The sequence below is a fragment of the Sinocyclocheilus grahami genome, unplaced genomic scaffold, assembly GCF_001515645.1.
Source record: "Sinocyclocheilus grahami isolate Dianchi unplaced genomic scaffold, SAMN03320097.WGS_v1.1 scaffold869.1, whole genome shotgun sequence".
Taxonomy (NCBI): domain Eukaryota; kingdom Metazoa; phylum Chordata; class Actinopteri; order Cypriniformes; family Cyprinidae; genus Sinocyclocheilus; species Sinocyclocheilus grahami.
In genome coordinates, this window is record NW_015506048.1 from 114098 (window position 1) to 123200 (window position 9103).

A 9103-nucleotide genomic window follows, 5' to 3' on the forward strand; every position below is an offset into this window, starting at 1 on the left:
TAGACCTACCTGAAAAACTAAAAAGCAATTTATTTATTTGAAGGCCTGTCGTTATTTTTTTATTTGTGCTATCATTATTAATTTCTTTATTTGTTCTTATTTTATTATTGACTGCTTACTTGTCATTTTTATTCAATTCAAAGTTTGAAATCAAGCTATCTCGTGCTACTGCACCAAAATTACCCCACTGTAAAATTAAAAAAACACTGAGTTAGCAAAAATTTGTGAGATAGCTAGTTATAAAGGTAATTAAATAATGTTTACATATGTATAAAAGCCTACATTAAAATCTGTCATATAAATTGGTCTCTTCATTAGAAATTAGCCTACTGATTGCCACCATTGATGGACACATTTTGTTTCAATAATATTAAAAATATCTGTATGACATTAAATTCTGCAGTTCATCCCTGTTGTACCGAATATCTATACTTTTCAAATTATCATATCGAAGTTAGAAATTCTAATATTGTGACAAAATAAATTTTGTAGGGTGCCACAAGTTTGTTAAAATTTCCAAAGGGTGCCGCGACTAAAAAAAGGTTGGGAAACACTGACCTAGAACACTGTCTACCACTTGATGGCTGCTCTGTCAATTCTTCATCATCCGTCAGGAACCTAGGTGTGCTGTTTGATAGCAATCTTTTCTTTGAAGCCACGTTTCTAGTATTTGTAAAACTGCATTTTTCCATCTCAAAAATATATCAAAATTTTGACCTATGCTCTCAATGTCAAATGCAGAAATGTTCATGACCTCAAGGTTAGATTATTGTAATGCTTTATTGGGTGGTTGTTCTGCACGCTTAATAAACAAACTCTAGATGGTCCAAAATGCAGCAGCTAGAGTTCTTACTAGAACCAGGAAGTATGCCATATTAGCCCGGTTCTGTCAACACTGCACTGGCTCCCTATTAAACATCGTATAGATTGTTAAATCTTGCTTATTACTCATAAAGCCCTGAATGGTTTAGCACCTCAGTATTTGAACGAGCTCTTACTACATTATAGTCCTCCACGTCCACTGCGTTCTCAAAACTCTGGTAATTTGATAATACCTAGAATATCAAAATCAACTGCGGGCGGCAGATCCTTCTCCTTTTTAGCACCCAAACTCTGGAATAACCTACCTAACATTGTTCAGGAGGCAGACACACTCTGTCAGTTTAAATCTAGATTAAAGACCCATCTCTTTAACCTGGCTTACACATAACACACTAACACATTTCTAATATTCAAATCCGTTAAAGGATTTTTAGGCTGCATTATTTAGGACAACTGGAACCGGGAACACTTCCCATAACACCCGATGTACTTGCTACATCATTAGAAGAATGGCATCTACGCTAATATTAGTCTGTTTCTTTCTTATTCAGATGGTGGATCAGCACCTAGAGAGGACCTCGACAGCCCTGAATGTCAGCGGAGACCAGGACAACTAGATGAGCCCCAGACACAGATCCCCAGTGAGGACCTTGTCTCCTAGATGGCTACCGGGACAAGAGGGAGTCCTCTGCACAATGTGACTTTGCTGCAGCCTGGAATTGAACTGCTCGTTTCGTCTGGTCAGAGGAGAGCTGGACCCCCGACTAAGCCTGGTTTCTCCCAATGTTTTTTCTCCATTCTGTCACCGATGGAGTTTTGGTTCCTTGCCGCTGTTGCCTCTGGCTTGCTTAGTTGGGGACACTTAATTTCCAGCGATATCGTCAACTTGATTGCACAGATACTATTTAAACTGAACTGAGATGGATGATGACATCACTGAATTCAATGATGAACTGCTTTTAACTGAAAACTGAGTGTTTACTTTTGTCACTTTGCATTACTGACATAATATTTTCCTAATTAATGCTGTACAGTTGCTTTGACACACTCTGTATTGTTAAAAGCGCTATATACTGTAAAGGTGACTTGACTTGACTTGACTGAAAAGGCATTGACACAGTTATTTTTGCACCTTGCCTATACTGAATATGCATTTGTAGGAGTTTCCATTTCAGACGCAAAATTTATGGGAGGAGAAAATGAATCACACAGCGCAATATAATAACGTTTGTACTCATCAAATTACTGGTATTTGTGCTGGTCATTATGGAAATGATTTGGCTGCGTCTGTGTTCTTTAATGTGCGCATTGTCAGTAAATCACTCGCATAACTTTCTCCTCCCATCGGTGCTTTTATAGAATTGTGTTCTAACACTAATTTGCCCAGTTTAGTAAATCTGGCCCTTAATGTTGTGTCAGTGTATGTCATGTGTTAATGCATTATAACATAAATAATATATCATTCATATAAAATAAGTATAATAAATATCTACAAGCATAAGCCAGGTGATTTTGTATAGGCCTACAGGGGATTGACTTTATTGTTTTAAATAGTCCCTTTGCTAACAGATGAACATCGCTAAAATCTAACACACCTTCCTGAGAATGAAAAAACAGAATTTGCTCAAAACGTATGTATCTGAGGTGTCCACATACACCATATTAATGTCATAATGCATTTAAATAGGCCTACACTATTATGTCCTTGTAAACCATATACACTACTTTAACATAATCCTAATTGTCATTAAAAAATATTTTTGTCATTGACTAAACTACCAGTGTTCATGTAGTCTAAGATATTCATCCAAATTTATTTTTTTGTTTTTTCCTGTATCATCTTTTGACCTACAGTGGGGCAAAAAAGTATTTAGTCAGCCACCAATTGTGCAAGTTCTCCCACTTAAAAAGATGAGAGAGGCCTGTAATTTTCATCATAGGTATACCTCAACTATGAGAGACAAAATGAGAAAAAAAAATCCAGAAAATCACATTGTAGGATTTTTAAAGAATTTATTTGCAAATTATGGTGGAAAATAAGTATTGGGTCAATAACAAAATTTAATCTCAATACTTTGTTATATACCCTTTGGTGGCAATGACAGAGGTCAAACGTTTTCTGTAAGTCTTCACAAGGTTGTCACACACTGTTGCTGGTATTTTGGCCCATTCCTCCATGCAGATCTCATATAGAGCAGTAATGTTTTGGGGATGTCGCTGGGCAACACGGATTCTAGAGGGAAAAGATTGCTATACAGGGGAAGGTTATAATCTGCAGGATAATTTAATTAGTACAGTGAAGCATTGTTTATTAATCAATATGATTGTCTCTGGCTTTTAGGACATATGTACCAGTCAAGTCACGGATCGCTGCCAATAAGGACAAGGTTAGTGGATTGTGTGCCATTATTAAAAAATTAAAAAGGGGGGCTTTTTGACTCGTTTGACTAGTTTTGATCTGTTCTTACTTTTCTTCTTTATTCCCATTTTTAGAGATTTGATTCATGATCTTTTCACAGGTTTTAATCTACAACCCAAGCTTTTTAAAGTATGTATATGACTCGTGGCTAGAGGGTCATGGGAGATATCCATCCACTGGATTCCTTTCACTGATGTTTGCAATTCACATTTGTGATGAGGTATGTTAATTTTAGTTGTATTGTTTTTCTTTCTTCCGTGTCTTCACTGGTATCAGTTTAATAATTTTCTGTGCTTTGAGGAGCGAGTTTCACTCCCATTCTAAAATGTATATACATTTAAAATGGGAATATCTCCCCCTTGTGGAACCAGCCCTCTGCTGCAACTGTGAAACAGTTCAGCAGTTTCAGTTCTGCTGAAACAGATTATGTGGTGTACAGCTATGTTGATTTATCAAAACCCAGACTGATAGATCTTACAACCAAGCTTAGTTGTCATTAAATTAGAAAAAAAAGGTTTAATGTTAAAATAAATTAATAAATTCTACTACTACTATTGCTACTGCTGCTGAAATTACTATTGCTAATAAAATAATCAATACATAATGATGATTGTCTAAAAGAACGGCTTTCAGTCTTAAAGCCTATCTGCTCTGTTGGATGTAGGTGAATGTGTTTGGATTTGGTGCTGACCAGGATGGAAACTGGCACCATTACTGGGAGGACAACATGCTGGGAGGAGCATTCAGACACACAGGCGTCCATGATGGAGACTATGAGTACAACATCACACTGCTCTTAGCAGACAAACACAAGATCATGCTCTACAGAGGAGGCTGAGCTCACACATGGAATTTTCCACAAAGCCTTAACAGAACAGAACTACCACAAGACGGGCCATTTGAGCACTCATTGCCATTTATGTATGGATTGAAAGCTTTAGAGATTTTGTTTGATTTTATTTTTTAATTTACTTTTAGAATGAAAATAAAAAACACTGACTGATAGCGTTAATATTCAAAGCTATTTTTTGCACATAATTCAAGATGTATTTAATACTTCTTTTCAATCATTCTTCTTTGTCAGAAACATAATAGCACTCACTTTATTAATGTTTTACTCTACTGTTCAGTTTGGGAGGGGGTAGTATTTATAGTATTTTTTTTTTTATGTATTTGCCGCTTACAAATAATTTATATATACATCTTTATAAAAAAAAAGCAAAATTTTATGTAAAATTCACTTTACATTTCTCAGTTTTATTCATTGTGATAACATGAGTAATATGTCGTGGTTTAGTGGAAGATCTCGGTAAAGGGGTTAAGGAACTCTAGGTTCAGGCACGCCAGATATGCATTACCATACTTCAGCTAATTATATGTCAGCGTGAACTCATGAAACATGCTGTTTTGTATTTTATGTATACGTGTTTGTTTGTGTTCATCAGCCTAAATTAGCCACAATACCAAACATTGCACAGAAATTAAAAGGAGAGTTTGAAAAATTGTCAGGTAAGACCTTCTTTCATCTTTGGAACTCAAATTAAGATATTTTTGAGGAAATCTGAGAGCTTTCTGACCCTGTATAGACAGCAACGCAACTACTAGGTAGTAAGGACATCGTTAAAATAGTCCAAGTGACATCAGTGGTTCAACCTTAATTTTGTGAAGCTACAAGAATACTTTTTGTATGCAAAGAAAACAAAAATAAAGACTTTATTCAACAACTACTCTTCCGTGTCAGTCGGCGAGCGTTCACTAGAGTACCACGACACATGCGTGTGATGCTGCTGATGCAGGAGCCGGCATTCTGACGTAGAACCTGCATGTGCTGCACCATGTTTGCAAGCAGAGGAAAGCACATGCATGTATCATGGTACTGTCGTAAAGGAAACAGGAAGCATGTAAATTGGGTTATTAAATTGAAATGTGTGTTGATAGGCTACATGGATTAATTCATATGAGTTCATATTTTAAATGCCTTCTTTTGCCAAATAACAGTGCCTTGTTTTAGAAAATGTGTTATTAATAAATATATGAATTAATTAATTAATTAAATATTTTTTATTCATTTTCATTTTCCAAAACACCATGTCTGTCTTTTGTAAGTAGTGTTTAATTCAGTGGTAATTTTCACCAAACATATGTTTTAATGTATGACAAATAAATTAATAAACAAACTGTTTTGCTTCTAGTTTTGTATTGTCATCACTCGATCATCACTATGTAAAAATTGCATCAATTTTATTATTGTTATTTTGCCTACAGAAAATGACACTGAAATGTGTAAAACACCTCCAAATAAATAAATAAATAACACAATGCGTAAGACTTCCCTGTGAATTTAACTTATACTAAAAACATGAGAAAAGAACAAGATGCTGGTGTCTGAAGCATGTGTGAAAACATGTAAAGTCTATTGGCCAATAGCAAGACCATAAATTGGCACCTAAAGTCTCAGTAGGAGGAGACTATTGACTGTGCCTGCAGATCTTCTACTCTTTTTAGCAACATCATTAGTAGAGTGAATTTAGATTATGCTGCGTTACAGTAATAATATTACTTTTTCCAGTAACGAGTAGTGTAATCAATTAATAATTATATTTCATACATCATAATATAGTAACCATTCAAGCATATAGCTTGTTACTATGTTTTTGTTGTTTCAATTACAACTTACAATTTACAAACAATAATTATAACTTCGTAATTTATTTAGCGCCCTCTGTTGACAGTCTTTTTAGGCCCGTTGCTTCTTCCTGGAGCATAGGCCATCGACGACTGCTCTCCAGCATTTTCTATTCTATGCTACCATTACCAGCTGGCCCCATCCCATTCCTGTGAGCTTGACTTCTGCATCCAGGTCTCGGCGCCAGGTGTTCCGTGGCCGTCCCCTTTTTCTTTTTTCCTTGCGGGTTCCATGTCAGAGACTGTCTTATGATATTGGATACTGATTTTCTCAAGGTGTGGTCAAGTCATCCCCACTTCCTTCTCAGGATCTGTCCTCTGCCACAAATCGGTGTTAATGTTGGCCAGTAAATTGAAAGAATCCAGCAGAGACATTGATTGATATACTGTAAAACCTGGTAAGTTAAGAATAATCAAAACATTTGAGAAAACTTATTGCCTCAAAATATTTGAGTTAACAAACTAAATTTTTTTAAAGTTAGTAGAGCTTAACATTTTATGTCATCTGCAAAACCAAGGTCATCCAGCTGACTCCACAGTGTCCATTGTATCCCATTTTTCTTCCCACTGGTTGTAATCTTCATGATCCAGTCAATAACCAGGAGGAAAAAAAACAGAGAGAGCAAACAGCCTTGCCTCACTCCTGTCTTGACCTGGAAGCTTTCTTTCAGCTGCCCATCAGCTGCCCATCATGCACCACTCTGCACGACATCCCTTCATAGGAATTTCTGATCAAGTTTAAAATGTTCTGTGGGACTCCATAATGTCATAATAACTTTTACAGTGCCTCTCTGTCCATGCTGTCAAACGCCTTTTCATAATCTACAAAACTGAAATACAGCGATGAGTTCCACTCAATGGACTGTTCCACAACAATGTGCAATGTTGCTATATGGTCTGTGCGTGACCGGTCTTGTTTCAACTTTGTTTCAACTGGCCCTTTCAACTTTATCCTTAACTGGGCGTTCTGCTAGCTGGAACTTCCCTGCAAGCTTCTTCATGGTGTCATAGAGCTGCTTCATGTTTCAGCTTGCTGCTGCTTCTTCTGCCTGCTTGGTGTGTCCCTACACATACTCTCTCTTGTCTCTTCTCACACTCTTTTTCACTTCCCTGTTTGCTTCACTATATTCGTCCTGTGCCTTTGCTTTTGTCGCTGTGGTATGGCTGGTGTTAAATGCTCCCTTTTATTCTTCCTATCTTGGATTTTCTTGTAGGTCTCTGCTGACATCCAGTCTTTCTGCTGTGACATTCTCCTTCCAATGACCTCCTCATAAGCCCCGATAACTGCCCCTTTATAGCTCCTCCACTGGCTCTCTAACTCTGAGCAGTCTTCTTCGTGCAGTTCTTGGAGGGCTTGGAACCTGTTGGTGAGCGTCAGCTTGAACTTTTCCTTTATAGCTGTGTCTTTCAGCTGTGTTTTTCTTCTGTTTCTCTGTCCAGTTTTTCCTCAGTTTGAGCTTCAACTTTGCCATCAGAAGTGGTCTAAAGCGACATCTGCTCCTCCCTTAACTCGGACATCCAGCAACGACTGTCGAAACCTCTTTGAGATACAGATGTGGTCAGTCTGGTTATCAGTCACATGGTCTGGTGATATGTCGCCTGGTGTATTCTCTTGTGTTGGTAGATGCTCCCGCCAATCACCAAGTTGTTCGTGGCACAGGTTTTGGCAAACTGCTCTCCATTCTCGTTCATTTCTCCCAGGCCGAACTGTCCCATGAATTGTTCAAAGCCTCTGTTATATTTGCTTATCTTGGCATTGAAATCGCCCATAGAGATGGTAATGTCCTTATTGCTCAGCTTTTCCAGAATGCCACTGAGTTGGCTGTAAAAACTGTCCTTATCGTCTTCGCTACGGTCATTGGTTGGTGAGTAGCCTAGCACCACATTCATCTTGATGTACTTGTTCCTGGTCATGAAGGATGCAGTCATATGTCTTGGCCCTTTAGCATCCCAACTGATGAGTGCTTTCTGTGCTTCTTTCCCTAGCGTGAGGGTAACTCCTTCTGTATGTGGTGCTCTGTCTTCTTCATGTCCTTAAAACAAGATAAGTTCTCCTGTTGTCAGTCGTCGCCAGCCGGACTTAGTCCACCTGATTTCACAAAGTCCAAGAAGTTCAAGGTGATAACTGCACATTTCTGGTGCTATTTGAGCCACTTTCCCTGTCTCGTACATTGTTTGTACATTCCAGGTGCCTATTTGTGTAATTTTTCTGGTTGACAGAAGGGTACTCGGTGCTGCAGCTTCCTTTCGGCTTTCACTGCTGCCCGTCATAAGGCTTCTGGACTAAGTTTCTTTCTCTCCTAGGTCGTTTTGGTTTCTTTGCTGTTAGTTTGTCATCGATGTTTCTGTAGCATACATTCTTTTTACGGGGTGGGGTTGCTGGGGTTCTGTCAAACGGTAGAACTGAACATTTGAGTTGTTTTAGTAATGGTTATATTAATAATCAATGTTATCTGAAGTTTTTAATAAAAAAGTAAAAATGCAAACCAGTGAAACGTTTCAAAAGATGTATGTTCTGTTTCAAAGGATCTATGCACAAATCATTTAAAATCAGTTTAAAAGAGCTTGTGTACATTGTCAGACTAAAACATTCACAGCTTTGAAAACAAAGGAAAATCCCAAATAACAGCATAATCATTAACAGATTGTTCAATAACTTGGGTTATGAGAAGTGCTATTGCTAATAAAGAGCTCTTGATAATGAAAGTTCAAAAGTGAAAATGTATGTTTTTAAAGACTTTACTGCTAATTTGAGAACTCATGTCAAAATCCAGCTGTTAGTCACTGATTCCAAAAATGTACAAAGCAAAATGTATGGCATTGCAGTCAGGAGCATAAAATATTGGAGACAATAGTGATAACATGCACTTTCAACAATTGCTGAAAGAATTAAATCAACCAAAGTCAAGGGCACCGTAATGGAACCACAACAAAGTCGAATCACCATAATGGTGACTTCAATCAGACCATACAAAAGAAATATAGACAAAATGGTTTATAATAATTGAACATTGAGATTATGTTTTCAGAGATGTTTAAGCATGTTCTGGTGAGATATCATTAATTTAATTTGCAGTTGATTTCATATAAGGTTGTGTGACTGTTAGTCAGTTGTAGTTGTGCTGTCTGCACATCTCTTCTCTTTTTTTTCTTTTTTTAACACTGTAACACTGATTC

General features: G+C 37.3%; 1 protein-coding gene and 1 pseudogene across 1 annotated transcript in view; one reads left to right on the top strand and one right to left on the bottom strand.

Annotated features, from left to right (window-relative positions):
• LOC107563336 (CMP-N-acetylneuraminate-beta-galactosamide-alpha-2,3-sialyltransferase 1-like) overlaps nucleotides 1-4398 on the top strand; it is a 21670-nt gene extending 17272 nt beyond the window's left edge. Inside the window, exons 4-6 of the mRNA XM_016248187.1 lie at nucleotides 3164-3209; nucleotides 3342-3461; nucleotides 3906-4398. Of these exons, the coding sequence (XP_016103673.1) occupies nucleotides 3164-3209; nucleotides 3342-3461; nucleotides 3906-4079 (340 nt within the window). The 3' untranslated portion in view covers nucleotides 4080-4398. The remainder of the gene's footprint in view (nucleotides 1-3163; nucleotides 3210-3341; nucleotides 3462-3905) is intronic.
• Nucleotides 4399-6855: 2457 nt separating this feature from the next.
• LOC107563331 (uncharacterized) lies at nucleotides 6856-8197 on the bottom strand (annotated as a pseudogene).
• Nucleotides 8198-9103: the final 906 nt, after the last annotated feature.